Source organism: Chiloscyllium plagiosum, unplaced genomic scaffold, assembly GCF_037043375.1.
Source record: "Chiloscyllium plagiosum isolate Xiang-an unplaced genomic scaffold, Cpla_swu_hap1 HiC_scaffold_36, whole genome shotgun sequence".
In the NCBI taxonomy this organism is placed as follows: domain Eukaryota; kingdom Metazoa; phylum Chordata; class Chondrichthyes; order Orectolobiformes; family Hemiscylliidae; genus Chiloscyllium; species Chiloscyllium plagiosum.
This window is the reverse complement of record NW_028270174.1, coordinates 14444511-14464491: the sequence shown is the minus strand read 5'-3', so window position 1 is coordinate 14464491 and position 19981 is coordinate 14444511. Positions and strand designations below refer to the sequence as shown.

General features: G+C 40.9%; 2 protein-coding genes across 8 annotated transcripts in view; one reads left to right on the top strand and one right to left on the bottom strand.

Moving 5' to 3' along the window:
- wrn (WRN RecQ like helicase) overlaps positions 1-5806 on the bottom strand; it is a 104507-nt gene extending 98701 nt beyond the window's left edge. For 5 of the 7 annotated variants that reach the window (XR_015753311.1, XR_015753314.1, XR_015753315.1 and 2 more), the window contains exon 1: positions 5692-5806. The gene's annotated coding sequence lies outside the window, so the exon portion shown is untranslated. Of the gene's footprint in view, positions 1-5421; positions 5635-5691 lie in introns of those variants that run through there. The other 2 variants (XR_015753312.1, XR_015753313.1) reach the window with 1 other exon arrangement.
- A 700-nt stretch (positions 5807-6506) lies between these two features.
- purg (purine-rich element binding protein G) lies at positions 6507-19363 on the top strand. The gene has a single exon (XM_087979978.1). It carries the CDS (start codon positions 6507-6509, stop codon positions 7662-7664), a length of 1158 nt encoding a protein of 385 aa, XP_087836104.1. The 3' UTR covers positions 7665-19363.
- The last annotated feature ends 618 nt before the right edge of the window (positions 19364-19981 follow it).

Genomic DNA, 19981 nt, shown 5'->3' with positions numbered 1-19981 from the left:
TCATGACGCAGATACACAGTCCAAGTATCGCATGCATACAGCACAGCAGGCATTATCACTTTGTTTGTTAGGCAGATTCACACCTCCTCATCCCCAGACTAATGCTAAATCTCTGAAGGCTACACCTGCTCTGACAATTCTTGCATATATCCCACCAACATAGAAAGGTCAAGAAACTTTGCAGCCGAGATAACTGAATGGTTGACGAGTTCTGGTCATGGACTGAAATTTTGGGTTCAGGAAAGAGCTTTCCTGAAAAAGGTTATTACAATCAACAGAATGAAAACTGAAGTAATGTCAAGCTAAAGTGTTGCCTGCATTAGAAAACACGTTTGTGTTGCATTGCATGTTCTCAGCAAACAGGAATTTATGAAGTCCATGGAGACAGATCTTTGCCTAAAGTATATTACAAGCAAATAGACTCTAGAAACAATCATGAACCATCACCATGTAACTCCACTAATTAAAACTCTAACCCTTTATAAATACTGCCATACACAAACACAGGCAGGGAAAAAAAATGGGTGCTATGGGTGAGGAAAAGACTGGAAACAGTTCAGTGGTTGTTCTTGTGATGATTCTTGTGCTGATCAAAACGCTGCTTCTTGGTCTTGATTGTATAGGTGTTTTCAATGGTTTGCAGGAGGAAGAGGGTGACTGATTTAATGTTCAAGATGCCTCAGACTTATTAATTATAAGTCGCAGCTGACAACAACTGAAGGAAAATGAACCGTCTTTCTTCATGCTTCAAATGCTTCTTTTTACTGTAGAGAACAGAGACAGCTTCTGAGTTGGTAGTGATCTGATGGTTCTCATTACGTTCACAGTCCCAAAATGTTCAGCTGCCGGGAAGCCAATCACACAGTTGCTGGCAGGCCGAAGGCCTCAGTCATCGATAACTGGTCGCTAGTCTAGACCAATCAGCTACTTGTTACTCAGTAATTCTCCATTTGTACACTCTTGGCTCCAGCTCATCTGCAAACTACACGTCAACTACTAAACTAAAGCAAAGAACTGTGGATGCTGGAAATCCGAAACAAATAGAGAAATTGCTCAAGAAACTCAGCAGGTCTATGAAAGCAGAGTTAACATTTCAAAGTCCAGTGACCCTTCTTCAGGACAATTCTGAAAAAGGATCACTAGATGTATAAAGTCATTTTTTTCTCTCCACAGATGCTGCCAACCATGCTGAGTGTGTCCAACCATTTCTGTTTTTGTTGCATGTCAATTGCTTCTTGAACAAGCAAGTGTATAAACAGCATTAACAATTAACATCAAATTACTTGCTTTCAAAAAGTGCTGTAATCCCTCAATAATCCTTCATTTTTAAAACAGGTATTTTCCCATTTCAGTCCATAACCATAAATACAAAAACCTTGAAAAAAAAACGTTATTTGCACCACTGTGATTCACCACTGTGAATTTCAGTGGACAGCCAAATTTCTCCATTACCTGTCACAGGGCCTAATGACTAACATGACGGGACCTTGCTCAGGTCCACAAATATGGTGCAGAGATCAGTGTTCACCTATGCAAGCAGAAAGGAACTCCCTCATCTTTCAACAGTCAGAGGAATCTTATTCTTCTCTGACAAAATATTCACCATAATTCTTCTGACCCACCTCGCAGAACAGCTCAACCAGGATCTGCTGCCAGACCATTAGAGCAATATCATAAAAGGTTGAGGAACCACTGATATGGTGTCAGCATTTAGAAAGCTCCAATAAAAAAAAAAACAGAATATGAATCTCCATAGCATGCTAGCTGGGAATACGAACATGGGTAGGTAAAAACCCAGTACCGTACATACATTTACTAAACAATAGGAATACAGCAATTGCTTGACAAAAAACAAAATGCAGGCCATCCAACTTGCCTTCCACTACCCTCGTAATCACATTATAAGACAATAGGGAAGCTGTCACACAATCCTAACAGTCCCAGACATGAGACAAGGAAAACCATGTCATGGTCAGCTTTGACAGCCACAGATCTAAGGTCTCCTTTTCCTCCCAAATGTACTACGTCCACTCCATGCCATATCTCCAATCACACAAATACCCTGAAATACATCTCAACGTCCTAATTTGTGTGAGAAACCAAGTTTTCATTTAATGAATTCATGCTAATGCACGTGGAAAGCTTGGGGCAACTGCTGCCTAGATGCAGCGGGGAAAGACCACTGTCTGAGGTATTCCTGCTGAAGGTAAATGTGGGTCCATCCAGTTATCAGACCCTTCTAGTATCCCGATTATATGTAAATGATAGTCTTGTATGTGTAAGACAGGTCTTTGGTTTGTTTGTTGGATAAGAGTCAAACTCCAATGCTTGCTCCTTCCTATGTTAGTGACTGTGTGCATCAATATAAAGATTTTTTTAATTAACAAAAGTTTTGAAATAAAAAAAATTGGTCGCGGCTTCAGGGCTAGGGCCGGTTTTAAGAGGGGGAACAATTTCACTAAAAGCTCTTGGCCCACAGGATGATGTCTAATATTTCCACCATCTCCCTAGAGATCCATAAATAATTGCACACAGTGTATACCTTGTACTCATCAGAACAAGTGAAGGGTTTGTGGCAACTAAGAACTTCTGTTGCAGAAAATCAGCTCCAGAAGCTGCAGCTGACTGTGCCTTTGGCTTCAAAGCATTTCATAAATTAGAATGGCTCCTTTTTGTCAATAACTTTTCATTTCCCTACATTTAATTGATCAGCTGAACTACACTCTACGCAGTGATTATAGTCATGCTGTCCAAATCACACAGTGATCAAAACGTAGGCTGTGGTATGGGTTTTCAAGAACAGTTGATGGAAAAGCATTAACTCTGAACTAAATTTCAATAAAATTACATGTTTTTTCCACAAAACCTTCAGGGAATTTAGGTTCTATCACTTGTCAGGAAATGCTGCAAATGCTACAATCCCCATGATTGTCATTATGCAAGTTCCTAAAAATTGTATATAAAGAACTGGCTCAGACTTTCAAAAAATGCTGCACTGCGTATTTATATAATTAAGAAAGTGGCAATTAAAGTCTTTGCTAGATAGCAAGCCCATGCCAGATAGTAAAGTGCAGAATCAAGGCTGATATTTTGGTTGAGCGCTTTTAAAGGTGCCATTTTCAGATCGGACAGTAACCAAACCTCAACAAGTCAACTTTAAAGATTTAAAGAGCAGGGAAATTTTCATGTCCTGGTCAACAGTTGTGCTAAAGAGAAATTAGCATTCACCTAAGGATAAAAGACAAGAAACCAGTATAACATTCTGAGAAATGGCACTGAAAATGTGTTGCTGGAAAAGCGCAGCAGGTCAGGCAGCATCCAGGGAACAGGAGAATCGACGTTTCGGGCATAAGCCCTTCTTCAGGTCCTGAAGAAGGGCTTATGCCCGAAACGTCGATTCTCCTGTTCCCTCGATGCTGCCTGATTTGCTGCGCTTTTCCAGCAACACATTTTCAGCTCTGATCTCCAGCATCTGCAGACCTCACTTTCTCCCTGAGAAATGGCACTCCCAACAGTATTGCAAGGAAATGACAGCCAGACTAATGTGCTGAATGAAGCCTCAGAAGTGAGATTTGAAGCTACAACCTTCTGATGAGACAAGAGCATTGCCATTGATCTGAAAGACAACAGATTTGCTGATCATACTACTCTACTCCTGGAACACTAGTCCAGGAGACTTGACCAACAGTTTACAGTGACCAATTTTACTACTGCCTGCAGGAGCCTGAAGAAAAAAAAAAGGCTTGCATTTATTATACTGCATTTTACTCCTTCTGGAAACCCTAAAATGCTTTACAGCCAAACCATGTTGTTCAAAGTAAGGTGACAGTATAGGAATCAGCAGTCAATTTGAACACAGCAAAGTCCTACACGTAACAAGCATATAATTATAAATTAAGTTGAATTAGTGACTTTAGCAGGGTAATAAAATTTAATTATGCCACATTCATCTGAAAGGATATGTGAGACCTGAAATAAACATCTTTTCAGAAGGCAGCATCCCTAATAGCGAGCATTCCATCAGTACTGGATTATGTGTAGGATTTGATTCCATGATTGTGTGACAACAGTACAACCCAACTGGTTGTCTGTGTATGATGACCTGGAGATTTTAGAAACAGGAGTAGCACATTCAGCCCATCCACCTTGTTCTATCATCCAATAGGCTCAGGATTGATCACAGGTCTTCATGGCACCTTCTTGCCTGTACCATGATTCAGGCTTGAATACAAGTAAAACCAAAAGAACTGTGGATGCTGTAAATCAGAGACACAAATAAATTGCTGGAAAAGCTCAACAGGTTTGGCAGCATCTGTGGAGAGAAATCAGAGTTAACGTTTCAGGTTGAGTGACCTTTCTCTGTACCATCAGTTCTGAGGAAGGGTCAGTTAAACCAAAATGGTAACCTTCAATAGAAGTAATTGTTCTACTTCAGCTACTCTTTGTTGCGGAGAATGCTGACCTACCAAGAGAAAAAAAAATTTTCATCTCTTAAATGGGAGACCCCCTAACTTTTCAATATAAGACGAAATGAGCACTCGATTTGCCACAGCATACAAGGTTGCAGGCATAAAATAAAGTTAGAATAGATAGCTACTTAATGATCAGAGTGAACACGATGGGCCAAAGTGCCTTCATCCAGGGTGTAAAAACTACAACTCTCTCATTTCATTCCAGAAATCAGCTGAGTGAAACTCCTCCGAGGCACTTATAACATAGCCAGTTCTGTTATAGCACAGTAGTTCTGTTCTCATGCAACCCCATGTTGTAAGAAAGTTATTAATAGCAGTACCATTTAAATTAATGAGGCCAGAACCACATTATAACCAATACACACTTTAAAAGTTCATGCGTTAGAAACAGCGTCCCCAATTCATCAATCATGTTATAGCAAATTTGCATTAATGAAACACATCATTGCATAACAACCTGCAAGTACATCTCTCAAACTGAAGCGTGGTCTCACCAATGCACTGTACAGTTGTCACAAGATATTCCTATTTTTACCCTCCATTGCAATAAACTTCAAACGCGCAGATAAACCTGCAACAGTAGTAGATTCGCCAACTTTAAGGGCATTTAAATGTTCATTGGATAGACATATGGATGAAAATGAAATAGTATAGGATAGATGGGCTTCAGATGGTTCCACAAGTCAGCGCAACATCAAAGACCAAAGGGCCTGTACTGCGCTGTAATGTTCTATATAAAACAATGCAGGTGTTGCCCTGCAGAAAGAGTCAAACAGAAAGTTAAAAATCACACAGCACCAGGTTATAGTCCAACAGGTTTAATTGGAAGCACGAGGGTTCAGAGCACTGCTCCTTCATCAGGTGGTTGCGGAGTACACAACTGTAAGACACAGAATTTATAGCAAAAGTTTACAGTGTGATATAACTAAACTTATACTTTAAAAAATACCTTGATTGTTTGTTAAGTCTCTCGTCTGTTAGAATGACCATGTTGGTTTCATATGTAAATCACAAAACTCAGTGCTTCCAATTAAAACTGTTGCACTATAACCTGGAGTTTTGTGATTTTTAACTTCGTCCACCCCAGTCCAACACCGGCTCCTCCACATCATGAAGACCATCAAACAGAAAGTGAAGCTAACTCTGCGCCTGAGGCCAGCAGGAAAGAAGTTAGCACACAATCCACTCTACACACTAAAACAGCACGACAACAGTTTACCGGCTCAAAGAGGAGCAGCTAGCCCAGACCCTGAAGGGTGTTTACTCTCTCCCTCAGGGCCCCAGGACACAGAGTCCGCCATCACTCGCTCAGCCGCCATCTTCGCGCGCTCCACGTGACCAGAGCCTGGATCGACCACCCATCACTCGATTGGTGAGGATTCGCCCCCTCTAGAAATACGAAGGATGACAACAAATATTGTGAGCGGCATCGCCGGCACCATCTGCCTTGCGACCATCTGCAGTAACGGGTAGAAAAAGCAGTGTGTTTGTTTTTCTGGAAAAAAGGTACCCCGGTACTTCGATCGAGCACTCGGCGTACGATTAATTGTGTCTACATTTTACACGCTGACTGAAGTCCCCGCCTACACCACGCCCCGCCCTTCACGGCCAGGCCCCGCTCCAGTGCCATCTAGTCCCGCCCATTCACGCTCAGTCACTGTCCACTGTGCCATCAGTCCCCGCCCCTTAACTTCAGTCCCCGCCTCTTAACTTCAGTCCCCGCCCCTGCACTATCAGTCTCCTCTCAGGTACCGTCCGTCACGCTATACGTCCAGCCCTACATTCCCCGCCCCCTCCGTTCCTCGAGAGCCCGTACATCCAGCCAAAGCCCCGCCCCCGAACCGCGGGTTCAGACCCCGCCCCTTTCCCCTCTCCGGGTGGGGGGCAGCGGGTCGTCATGGTGATGTGGGCGTGCCCTCGCTATCTCCCCGCCCACGCCCCGCGCGCAGCCGCAGGAGTCTGCACACTCGGGTCTCGCGAGCGTTGGCCGTTGGACAGCGGTTGGTTTCAGGCGGGCCGGGGGGGCCGTCTCTCATGGCGACGACCAGCGATCGGGAACGGGCCAGCGGGGAAACGGACGCCGATCTTCACCTTTTAACGGCGGTATCCGCCGTCGCCGTACCTCCCGAGGAAGCGGTAGTGGAGGAGGAAGAGGAGGAGGAAGGGGATGTTGAGGCGTCCCGACCGCCCAAGGCGAGGGATCCGAGCCCGGCCGCCGGCCCGCCGCCGCCTCTACTCGAGACCCAGGAGCTGGCCTCCAAGCGGGTGGACATCCAGAACAAGCGCTTCTACCTGGACGTGAAGCAGAACGCCAAGGGCCGCTTCCTGAAGATCGCCGAGGTGGTGGGCTCGGCAGGCCGCAAGAGCCGCCTCACCGTCTCCATGCCTGTGGCGGCCGAGATGCGCGACTACCTGGGGGACTTCATCGAGCACTACGCCCAGCTCGGGCTGGCCGGCGGCGGCGGGGGAGGAGGAGGCCTGAGGCGACGGCGGAGGCAACAGGAGGAGGACGAGGAGGCGGCGGCGGTGGTGCAGCAGCAGCAGCATGTGGCGCCGGCCCAGCCCGAGGCCCAGGCCCAGCCTCAGCCTCAGCGGGTGCTGAAGAGCGAGTCCCTGGTGCGGGAGAACCGCAAGTACTACCTGGACCTGAAGGAGAATCAGCGGGGCCGCTTCCTGCGCATCCGCCAGACCGTGAGCCGAGGCTCCCCCGGCTGGGGCTACTCCGCCCAAGGCCAGAGCCAGGCCCAAGGCCAGACCATCGCCCTCCCGGCCCAGGGCCTCATCGAGTTCCGGGACGCCTTGGCCCGGCTGATCGAGGATTATGGAACTGCCCCGACATCGGCGGCGGCAGGGGTTGGAGGGGGAGGCCTGACAGACGAGGCCGGCGCTCCGGGGCCGCTGGAGCTGCCCGAGGGCATCTCGGTGCCGGTCGACAACAAACGCTTCTTCTTCGACCCGGGCTCTAACCGGTACGGCGTGTTCCTGCGGCTGAGCGAGGTGAAGCCCTCGTACCGCCACTCCATCACCGTGCCGTACAAAGCCTGGGCCCGCTTCGGCGACAACTTTCTCCGGTACGCCGAGGAGATGAGGGCGATCCAAGAGAGGCGTAGGGACAGGCGGGCCGAGCTGAGCCGGGAGGTCGCCGCTGCTGCCGCCGCAGACGGTGTCCAAGAAGAAGAGGAGGAAGATTGACATCGCTTTCTCACCTTCCGAGACAGAAGGTGCTGGAAAGAGCTCAGCAGGTCTGGCAGCATCTGTGCATCGAGAAGCGGCGTTACCGCTTCGATCCAGTTTGTCTCTTGGAACTCTGTTCCTGTGATAACATCACCCTCGTCCTATCGCCACACATCCTAATCCTTTATCTCTCCATGTTACCAGTACCAATATTTAGGGTTTTAACACAATGCAATATCACCCCCCCCCCCCCCGATTCAGTCATCTCCCATTCCCTCCCCCCAGCCCCCCACTTAATCCCCTGTGTTCCCCCGCAATTCTCAGTCGGCATCTTGCAGCATTCCACTCTGAGACGAAGAGTCAGGTGTTTTATGACCAGTAGTGACATGATTAGCCGAAATGCCGCCTTTGCTGTGAAACTCTCAGTTGGCACATGTAGCCCCACCTCATCTCCCAAATTCTCAATCAACGTCTCGCAGCCTTCCAGTCTTTTGGTCAATGTCTTAAAGACTCCAACTCCAATTCTCAGCTTGCATATTCCCTAGCAGGTTCATTTTCCACTGCTCCCCAATCATTTCTCAAAGCAGAAGTAGATGTGGCGTTTGCTATGCCGTGCAACAACTGTCTCCACTCGAATTTCTCTCTCACTTGCCCTATTCCTTCGTGCCCTTAGAAATATAACATCTGTCTCAGCCTTAAATATGTTCAATGTAGCTTGGGTAGAAAATTCCAAAGATTCACAACTTTCTGCGTGAGAATAGTTCTGAATTACTGGCTCCTTGTCATGAAACTGTTCTCTACCTCCCCCCCCCCATGATCTAGATTTTGCAGCAGGATATCATGTCAATGTCTACCCTGCAAGTCACTATCTTGCATGTTTCAGTCATTTAAAGTCAGAGACTATAGATTCATTTAGTCAACCCAACCCATTCTATGGACAGAGATGATATACCTTCTTTGTCTGACATCCAATTCAAATATTTTTCCAGATCATCTTCCCCTTCACCACAATTTATCATTTTATCCCCTAGATCATTGCTGTCTCCCCTCTCCGTCTTGCCTCCTTTTGCTAATCATCTACCTCACTACCCAGGTCGTTATCTCATTTTCCCCACCTCATGGATAATTTTCTCTCATTCTCCCCAAATTGTTGTTTTGTCATCTTGTTGTCTTCATAATGGAGCAGCACCATTATCCCATCTCCCAACGTCGCCATTATCTTCCTGTCTCCCCAAATTATTATTGTCTTGCCACACTGCCTTCTGCATACCACCTTCACCCACAAGCCATGCCAAATGCTTGCATGTGCAATGCAGAAAAATTATCTGGCCTCCATTTCATTCCATCGGATCATTCCTTGGAAAAACAAATTGGTGGTTGGATTTGTGCTTGTTTCGGCTTAAAATGAGCTGGAGCTTGCTGTACTTAATATTACATTTTAAAACAAAACTCTCCAAACAAGATTTCAGAATTTTTAAAAATTATACAAACAAGAAGCACTTTTAATATAAATGTAGTTGCTTTATCTTTTTGAGTGCAAACAGAAGTAGACTAGAATCTCAAAACTGTCTATGGAAAAAAGATGTGTACACCTATTCTCAATGAACAGCCACAGCTGCTGTGAGTAAAGTTGTAGCAACTTAATTCATTTGAATAACACTAATGAGCTGCACACCCATTCTATCTTTGAAAAAAATCCACCTTTTTAAAAAGCTTTTAAACTATTGAAGCCTTTGTAATTGCCATTTGTGGCAATTTAAAATTCAAGTCTTCTAAAAATTCGAATCAGCACAAAGTGTGGTATACATTTGCATGTACTATATATGAAATATTTAGTTCACCAAAAATTGATCAGTACTTTCTAGACTATTACATACTGAATCTATTACATACTGAATCTACAATGTGTACCATATTCAGAAAACATCTATTCTCATCCCCATTGGAAAAAAATGGGGTTCAAAGGTAGGCAATAACTTGTTAGATAGTTCAGTTTAGCTTGTCTGATGCACTTTATTCCAGTTATAACCAACATGACGAAGTGCATTATAGATATGTTGTTCCATACTTCTATTGAATAACCATGAGAAATAAATCACAGACCAGTGTGCCATAGGATTATCTCCAAACAAGAAAAAACTGTCCAATCTGAATTATAAAAATGTGTAAAATTATTCCTCTTTATTGAACATGGTTTGAGGGGACAGAAAAAAGTAGTTACAGGATCTGATAGAGAAAATAACTGTGACAAATATTTAATAGCCTATAATTTTTTTGCACTTTTGAAGAATCAAAATTGGATGCTGCTCTACTCTCCATGTATTAACTGGGGACAACCATTCTATAAATTTTTTTATGCACAAAAGCAGACCAGTGTAGTGCCTGTTTCTCATCTAAACAAAATGGCAAACTTGCAATCATTTCACTTGGCTGCTAAACATAATACTTAACAGTAAATATCAGCAATTATTATAACATGAATAGCTGTGCTGCAGTTATTTTTATAAAGATGTAGACCATGGGTATGCCTGCAGTACTGGGTTCAAGGCAGTTAATCCTCTGCTTCGTCAGAAAAGTATAGAACTTTTGATAATATTACTGGCATTACTGGGGATTTTTCAGATTTGTGGATGTACCTGTATTATGACTACAGTACTCCCACGCAGGTTATTCTGTAGTATTATGACAGCTTTTTGCACTGACCTAATATCAACAGCACATGATGTAATTTTATAACATCAGTTGAAATTAATTCTGTTTTGTGTATTTGCCAAGCTGCATTACTGTGTACTATAAAACTAAATTAGCAAGGCATTAGCAATCGTTTTTATAACATGCAGAAAAGACCTGGAGATATTTGGAAAATAATTACCTCTAACTAGCAGAGCTGACAGATCACCTGTAACGTAGCCTTCATTTTGCTGAAGTCCTCCATCCTTTGCGTTTTAAACCTTGCATGAGACAATCATGAAGCTATCCAAGCACTTCACCATGACTGTTGTAAATGTGTAAATTTATTCACTGACAATCAATGTCATTTTGTTATAACTTAGTTGAACTCTGCCTGTTACATTTTCTCCCTCCTACAAAGTCTGTATTTTGCAGATAATATTACCCTTTAGCTCCTGTTAGAAAGTTGCAAATAAACTGAATTTAGAAAGTTAACATTTATTTATTGATGCAAATTGCAAGGAGGATAAAGGAGGGAAGTGGTCCAAAACGCAGATTCATAAAGCTGTGTAGTCAATTTACCTCTTGAAAACAAAGTCTTGCTTGTCTCCTAAAAGGACACCTTAGCATGTTTCACTTCTCATCTATTTATTTCAAGCTTGAGATCAGTCTCTTCTGATTTAGTGATATAATGATTTATAATCCACAGTAATGCTGCAGTAAAGCCGTCCTTGAAATTAAAAGGTGCTACTCTTAACCTGTTTGCATCATGGAGAATGTATTGCACATGGGCACTGTGCAAGTGATGCTTCTTTGTGCCTTTAGTCATGTGCAAATTTGTGATACAATCAAAATCAGAGTAGATAAGCTATCTAGATTAAAATGATAAAGTTTTTCAGTGTGCTAGGTTTGTAGAATTACAGCCCCCATGAAATTTCCATACAGCGAAGGTGATTGTGAATGATTGCAGTACAATCATAAATGAGGACTACAAATGTGTATAAATTACCATTTTTACATTGTATGGTATAGAATTTGCTAAAGGTCGTTAGCAATAGATCTTATGAAGGTAAGTCTTTTTACAAATTAGTTATCACTGATCTGACTCCTAATTTAGTTAAGTAAATTAGCTGCAGAATAATGGTCACAATTTTGTGATTGTGATGGTACAACCCAATAATCAGTCTATCCACCTGTACTATCAACTGTATAAAGATATTCTATTTATGACTGTCCAGTAGTACTTAAAATTCTCATTTTAAAGCTCCATCTTATTTTTCTTCCATGACTGTTCATCTTCCTATTTACTAAGATATTGTACAAGTAGGATTCCAAGCATTACCAATCTTTTGAAGCTAAAATCTAGTAACCATTAAAAGCTACAGTGGATACATTTAGTTACTTCGTTTTTTTGCAATTTTTGTTTTACTTGCTGTTCTGTTTCAGCTTTAGGATTGTATATGACTTTAATGACATTCTCAGTTGGTAAATTAGCTACCTTGTGATTGGGGGCGGGGGTGGTGATAGATTTTGTTTCCAAGTATTCTCCTTGTAATGCGTTGGACTAAAACATTGCATGCTATCGATCAGCCTAATTCGTTCAATTGTGTTCAAGAATCTCAGTAGTAACTAAGTCACATAGGAGACTGGAGCACTTTTAGTTCTCTGACCTGGGTCTGAAGGTATCTCAAATGAGTGAAAATGTAAATTCTCACATCTTTAAAGATTCACATTAAATTTACATAATTTTGACTGTGCATTGACCACACAAATTGATAATTTCCCTTTTTGTGGAAGATATAGAAAGGTGTTATTTTGTAACATTTCTACAGTCAATTAAGGCTTACGGATGTAAAAGAAATGTTGAAGCAGAATAAAACATTTGTTCTGCATCAAACCTGTGCAATAGCCGAGATGGGAGGAATTTATGCTGATACTAGGTGACAGAATTGCAAGGATTTATATTTCTGGTCTTCATATAAACACACTTGACTTGCTGACTGACTTCTCTCCCAAAACGTATTACGGGTAGGATCTGGTAATGGTCCAGCACGGTATCACAGGAGCTTTGTAATTCTTCACTCCTTCCAACTAGTTTTGATTGCACAGCATACAACGCTCTGAATATTAATTCTACTTATATAGCATTTATTGCTGTTAGCGCTCTAAATTTTTTGCAATATTATTTTTTAGATTTGATATGTTTTAAAATATAACCATGTTCTTATTGATAGACACTGCTTACATCGCAGATGGTGGCATGTTGATGTTTTGCAGTGTGCATTAAATGGTCATTTAGGTATAATGTCTTGTTTATTGCCAAGTTACTATAGCTGTGAATTTTGAATATAATTGTCTACTGTACTGTCTGCTTGTATCCTTATCCTGTCAATTTTATTTTTAGCACAGATCCACAGTTGAGATGTTTGCATGTTTTGAATCTGAAGTATTAAGCTCAGTACAATAGACAGATGATGAATCATTTGTCAAGAATTCTGTTTGCAACTTTTGCATACGTTGTCTGTGGTGTGTGGTCTACCTACTAATGTATAAAGCGCAATAGGATTTGAAGGCATTCTATAACTTAGAAACAGACTAGTTTTGCTTTGCTTTTTGCACTAGTTTATCTTTGTCTTGCAAATGTTACTCTTTTTGCTCAATTTACTAGATTGTAGCTAATTATTCCAAATTTGGGATGTGTTTCAAGGAATTTTGAGGGCAAAATAAGCTAATCTACATGCATGCTTCTTTGTAATATGTAGACATATTAGATCAAAACTCAAACACCATTTAAGAATGAGAAGGTTGTTCAGTTGTAAGGGTGTGCGTACTATCTTCAAAAAGAAGATATGGAACATAGTGCAAAGATCTAAAGAGTTCAAAAGTTGTTTTTGTATAACCATAGTATATTAACAAGGCCATTAAGGACTCCACTAATTCTGTAAGTGCTCCATCTTTGTTTAGACTATTGAAAATATTTGACAATATCAATAGAATGCAGTTAAAGATGATGTAAACAGTGGTGACCTGAAAGCTGGCTGTCAAAAGATCGAAACTTCAGGTCGATGTTGATAGTATTGCAAGTTGTATGAATATGTATTTCAGCATAGTCAAATTTTATGGAGCATGATGATTCCTGTGCTGAGGTATAATGGTGAAAGCAAGTGTTTTGGATTAAATGCTTCACCTTGCTGGATTTTGTTTTTTGCATCTTTCACTTGGGCCAGACATGTTGCATAGAGTAATTGAGAAAGTGAAAGCAAAACACTGCAGATACTGGGGGATCCAAAATAAAAATGGGAAATGTTGAAGAAACTCAACAGTTCTGGCAGCATCTATGGAGAGAATCAGTTAATGTTTGGAGTTCAATATGGGCTCTTCAGAACTAAGTGTCTCAAAGTGGTGGGTTTAATGCTATTAATGTAGAGGGGAGGAAGAGGAGTAAGTGCAAAAGAAAGTGATAGCTAAGTGGTTAGTACTGCTGCCTCACAGCACCAGGGACCCAGGTTTGATTCCAACTTCAGGCAATTGTCAGTGTGGAATTTGCACGTTCTTCCTATGTCTGCATGGGTTTCCTCGGGTGCTGCAGTTTCCTCCCAGAATCCAGAGATGTGCAGGTGAGGTGAATTGGCCATGCTAAATTGCCCAGGGCCTGTTTCCACATTGTAGGGATTCTATGATGAAGGTAAAGGATTTCCAGAACAAAAGGTAAAGGAAGTGCTGATAGTAAACAAGAGATGCAGGTAAACAGCCTATATCAAGACCAGAAAATAGGTCATCCATACCCAGAGCAAACCATCCAAACAAGACTTCATGGCATGGGTCCTAATCTAAATAGGTTGTGAGTTGTTGAATTCTAATGAGGTTGTTGAATTCAAATACTGAGTCTATTTGAATTCAATTTCCTTATATACACATGTATGCTGTATGACATACACACTACACCTCATTTTGCATAGGTTTTCTCTTAGTAGAGCTGAACTACTTTCTGCTATCACACCTACCATTAACACTTATTCTGCACCTATGTCTCTCCTTCCTACTATTAACACACTCTGCCTTTTGCTGTCTCACCATCTGCTCTACTTACTTCTCTTCCCCTTTGCCAACAGCATAAAACTAAAATTTATTTTAAAAAGGTGTACAGCACAGCATTTTGCAGCCTAATTGCAAGCATTTAAAGAAGAATAATTAATCGTGGATCATTTTAACTCTCACTAATGTGTGGAATGCAAACAAATTATTGCAGATACATGTCTATTTTGACAATTCATGCTACTACAAATGGTGGAAACGTGAAATAGAAACAAAATACTGAAAATATTCAGCAGATCAGACAGCATCTGTTAAAAGAGAAACTGGTTTCAGATTGTGATTTGTTATCTGAACCGTTAAGGGAATTCATCAGTATTTAACCCATTTACCTTAAGTGCAGCTGTCCCAAACATTTGTCTCAATATCCAGTAAATAACTGTTTTAACTTTTAAAAAATGTAGGTTTTGGCTTAATATAACAGGCTTGTTAACTTGAATTTGAGGCTAAAAAATGCTATTTTTTTCATTATAAATTCTCTCTTACAGTTTTTACAATTTTCTAAGATGGCCACCATGGTATATGTGATTAGCTATTTTGGACATTTATCATAGAATCCCTACAGTGTGGAAACAGGCTCTTCAGCCCAATAAATTCACTCTGACCCTTCAAAGAGTATCCCACCCAAACCCGTTCCCCATTAGTCTATATTTACCCCTGACCAATGCACCTAATCTACACATCCCTGAACACTACAAGCAATTTAGCATAGCCAATTCACCTAACCTGCACATCTTTGGATTGTGGGAAGAAACTGGAGCACCCGGAAAAAACCCATGCAGACACAGGGAGAATGTGCAAACTCCACACAGACAGTTGTCCAAGGCTGGAATCGAGTTCATGTCTCTAGCACTGTGAGGCAGCTGTGCTAACTACGGAGCCACTGTGTTGCCCCAAGATCAGAAGCCACACCATTTCACAAGGTTATTTTCATTCCTGTTAATTGTGTGGACAATTTGTCATTCACTTCGAGTGAGAATGCAGGTGAATGTGTGCACTTAATTGTCTTATTTAACCTTTTAGCAGCTTAATTTTCTTCTCTGCCTTCTAATTATTTTTAATCAACCTATTCCGACATGCTATGACACAACTTTGGGGTATGTAGGACTCTACAAAGGTAGAGACATTACCACTGCATCATGAGCCCCAAAGAGTTGTTCAGCAGAACATTGTAACAAAGTGACCTTATCTTTTTAAAAAAAAACTTCTGTGTTTTCTAAACAAGCTGAATCAGTATACAATCTTGCATATCTAAAAGTGAATTTGGAAATGTATCTGATCACCATTTTTGGCGTTTGAAAGGAAACCATTGTTTAGAATGTAAAAATATGCTGTTACATACATGTAAATTCATTTCTTTTCCGATGTTATCAATAGGTTTGTCTTTACTAAAATCCATTAAACCTTTAAAACTTCTCTGTTTCATTTTTCAGGTGTTGCCTGAATAATTTAGGGTGGGAGAGGAAAGTGCAGAAAGAAAATAATTTGTGGCTTTCTGCATATCCTTGTGTGAAATAACATGAAAATGATACTGAGGTTTGAGTTTATTGTAATTTGATTCCATGGAGAAGCATGAAATGAAAGGCATGGAGAGGGGCTAATGAGTTTGGAAATTTGTAGAAAGTTGTCGTAACTGACCACTGTTCATAGATCCTAATAGTTCTAATATTTCCCTTCCCTTCATTATTTGAAAGTTTTGTTTTACCACTTTAAATTCTATCCAAATCTACCATGCCATTAGTTCAAATGTTGAATCTCTGCGTATTTAACTCAGTTTATTTGTATAGACAGTGAGTAGAAATGGGCTATTGCTTTAAATTGTCACTTTGTATGTTAGTATATTAAACTACACAACATAGTTGCAGGTACTCATGCTATTGACCTACTTAAAGTTGTGAGAGCATCAAAATTTAAAACTTATGTATTTGTATGCTCCCATTAAATCACTACTAACTTAAAATGTAATTAAATACTATAAACTGTGCAGATCAATTAATATGATCAGTTATGAGCCATTAATGTTTATTTCTGGAAATCAGTATGTACTTCCCTTTAACATTTAGATCCACACCACAAGACTCCACTTTTTAAAAGCAAAATAGATTTTATTATTTATAAAAGAACAGAACAAACTAAATATGATCTTATTAATACCGCAGCTTACAACAGTTGGGCAGTCTAGTTTGCTTAGATCTGATACATAGAGTCATATCTCAAGAATTTCCATACTTGTGTGGGAACCAACTATGCCAAAGTCCTCTGGAAAATTCTCAGAATCAGCATTTTTCAGACATAAAAGTTTAATTTAGCGTCTCTTGATGTGGATCCCTTGTTTTGGTTACTTTTCAATACTTCCATGCTAATTTAGCTACCTAATTTTTTTTTGTCTGTTGAAGCTCATGGAAGGATCTACAATCCACTCAAGTGTTAAGATTCCCACACAAAATTCAAACATTAAAAACTCATCCACATTCCACATGGTCAGTAAATAAATTTGGTTTTTACTCTGCTTGTAGTGCAGGTCTAATGTAATTGTTATTTACTTTGTCTGTTTACCCTGAATTATAAACCTAATCTGGTTTGAATTACAACTAGAACCTTTTTCAGCAAACACTCAAATTGAAAACAGGAAACCTTTCAAAGCTTCATCCCTCTCCATGATGACACAACCTGTTCTTATCCATTTTCTAAGATAATTCAATCCAATTGCTCACTTACAAATCATTCTTTGATTTTATGAAATAAATGTGTTTTTCAACCTTTACATATTTACTGAATGCTAAAAGCAGCCCCTTTGGTTCAAGCAGTTCGTGCTGAACGTAATCCTAAATTAAACTAGCCTAACCTGCCTGTTCCTGGCCCATGTCCCTCCAAACCAATCATATTCATGCATCTATCCAAATGTCTTTTAAATGTTGTAATTGTACCTCAATCACCACTTTTTCAGGAAATTCATTCAATACGCGAACCACTCTGTAAAAAATTTGCCTCTTCATTGTTTTTTAAATCATTCTCCTCTCACCTCTTAAACGAATTCCCAAAACAAAGACATTACTCTTGTTTGCAACCTGGGGACAGTTTGCATTCTCATTACCTTGTCTTTCTAGCTAAAGACATGACGCTAGCCTTTCAAATACAATACGGTTCAAACTTGCTTTAGTAACATTTATCCCATTTTCTGCAGCTAAACTTTCATTTCTAAAATTACAAGCTATATCTAAATTTAAAAGGCATGTTCTAAATCACAACAATTTTGATATTAACATTCATATGTACTTGTATAGTGGTTTATTTTTAATCAAGCACATGGCACCGAGAAAGCTAAGTATTCTGTAATTTTCATAAGTGGAAGAGAATTATCACATTACCATGCATGCTGAGGCCACTTTCCTTTTCTCATCCTGAATGTCTTCTCAAAACTGTTGTAGTTACATTTTAGAGGAAGTTTTATGATTAATCTGTTACTATCAACTGTAGTCAGTTCTGGGTTCAATCTGTGTATGGTGACAGTTTAAAAAAGCTGCGGAGATTGATAAATTTCTGGTTTTTATAGAAAATTTAAGCAGAATTTTGTTTCAATTTGCATTTGAAGTGTTGGTATATTATTTCAGCTTATGTTAAGGATCCAGTGTTTACCAGCTTACCTTTGTAATTATCTGCTCCTATGGTCTCATTAGCTAGGTGTTTTGTTTTCTAGATGTTATAGATATAAAAACATATTGGAATGGTGTGGGAAAATTATATTGGGGTCGAAGGTTGGCCATGATTTTATAGAAACGTAGAGCAGATAGACAGGTTGAGTGTTTCAGGTATTCCCTACAATCCTGACTGTTGCTTGGCTGGACAGGCAAGCATCAGTAGCAGTTTTTCATGGTAAACATTATTTATTGACATTTCTTTTCTGTAACTGAAAATTCTTTAGTATTAAGCATTATTGTCTTGTGACATTTTTCTATATCTGATTCACATGCATATATCCATTTGGATGTAAACTTCTAATTGTACCCTAGTCTCAGTAAAGATCCTGTATCACCACCATTGGTAGGAAAGCAGAATTCTAGTGACAATTGTGCAGATTCCACTATACAAATGAGCAAAGAAATTAAACTTAAAAATCAGTACAGAATGTATGGTTTGAAAATTGTGAATGCCTTCCATCTTTTCACTACCTCTAAACCCATCTCAGCTTGAAGGCTATGTTTGGTCATGTAAGCAATTAGTATGGCATCTTTGTTGTTTGTTTCAAAGCATATAGGTGTCACTGGTAAGATCAGCATTCTTTACCATCCCTAATTAAGAGTCAGCCACATTGATGACAATCTGGAATCAGATACAGTTCAGAACCAGGTAAAGATAGCAGATTTCTTTCCCTGAAGGGCATTAGTGTACCAGAAAAGTTTTTACATTAATAAATGATAGCTTCATCATCAACATTGCCAAGACTAGCTCTCAAGTTCAGGATAATTCATTGAATTTAAATTCTACCAGTTGCCATGATGGGATTTTAACTTTTGTCCCAAGAGGATAGCCTAGACCTCTGGATTACTGAACCAGTGAAATTTCCAAGATACTATCTCCCCGTAATAAATTTGACTTAGAGTCATAGAGATGTCCAGCACAGAAACAGACCCTTCTGTCCAACTCATCCATGCCAATCAGATATCCTAAATTAATCTAGTCCCATTTGCCAGCATTTGGCTCATGTCCCTCTCAACCCTACCTCTTCACATTCCCATCTCGATGCCTTTTAAATGTTGTAATTGTACCATTCTCCACCAGTTTCTCTGGCAACTCATGGGTAAAAACAATGACTGCAGATGCTGGAAACCAGATTCTGGATTAGTGGTGCTGGAAAAGCACAGTAGTTCAGGCAGCATCCGGGGTGCAGTAAAATTGATGTTTCGGGCAAAAACTCTTCATCAGGAATACAGGCAGAGTGCCTGAAGCCTGGAGAGATAAATGAGAGGAGGGTGGGGGTGGGGAGAAAGTAGCATGGAGTACAATAGGTGAGTGGGGGAGGGGATGAAAGTGATAGGTCAGGGAGGGTGGTGGAGTGGATAGGTGGAAAAGAAGATAGGCAGGTAGGACAAGTCATGGGGACAGTACTGAGCTGGAAGTTTGGAACTGGGGTGAGGTGGGGGAAGGGGAAATGAGGAAACTGTTGAAGTCCACGTTGATGCCCTGGGGTTGAAGTGTTCCGAGGCGGAAGACGAGGCGTTCTTCCAGGCGTCGGGTGGTGAGGGAGCGGCGGTGAAGGAGGCCCAGGACCTCCATGTCCTCGGCAGAGTGGGAGGGGGAGTTGAAATGTTGGGCCACAGGGCAGTGTGGTTGATTGGTGCGGGCGTCCCAGAGATGTTCCCTAAAGCGCTCTGCAAGGAGGTGTCCAGTCTCCCCAGTGTAGAGGAGACCGCATCGGGAGCAACGGATATAATAAATGATATTGGTGGATGTGCAGTAAGACTTTGGACGTGGAAGGCTCCTTTAGGGCCTTGGACGATGGTGAGGGAGGAGGTGTGGGTGCAGGATTTGCAATTCCTGCAGTGGCAGGGGAAGGTGCCAGGACAGGGGGAGGG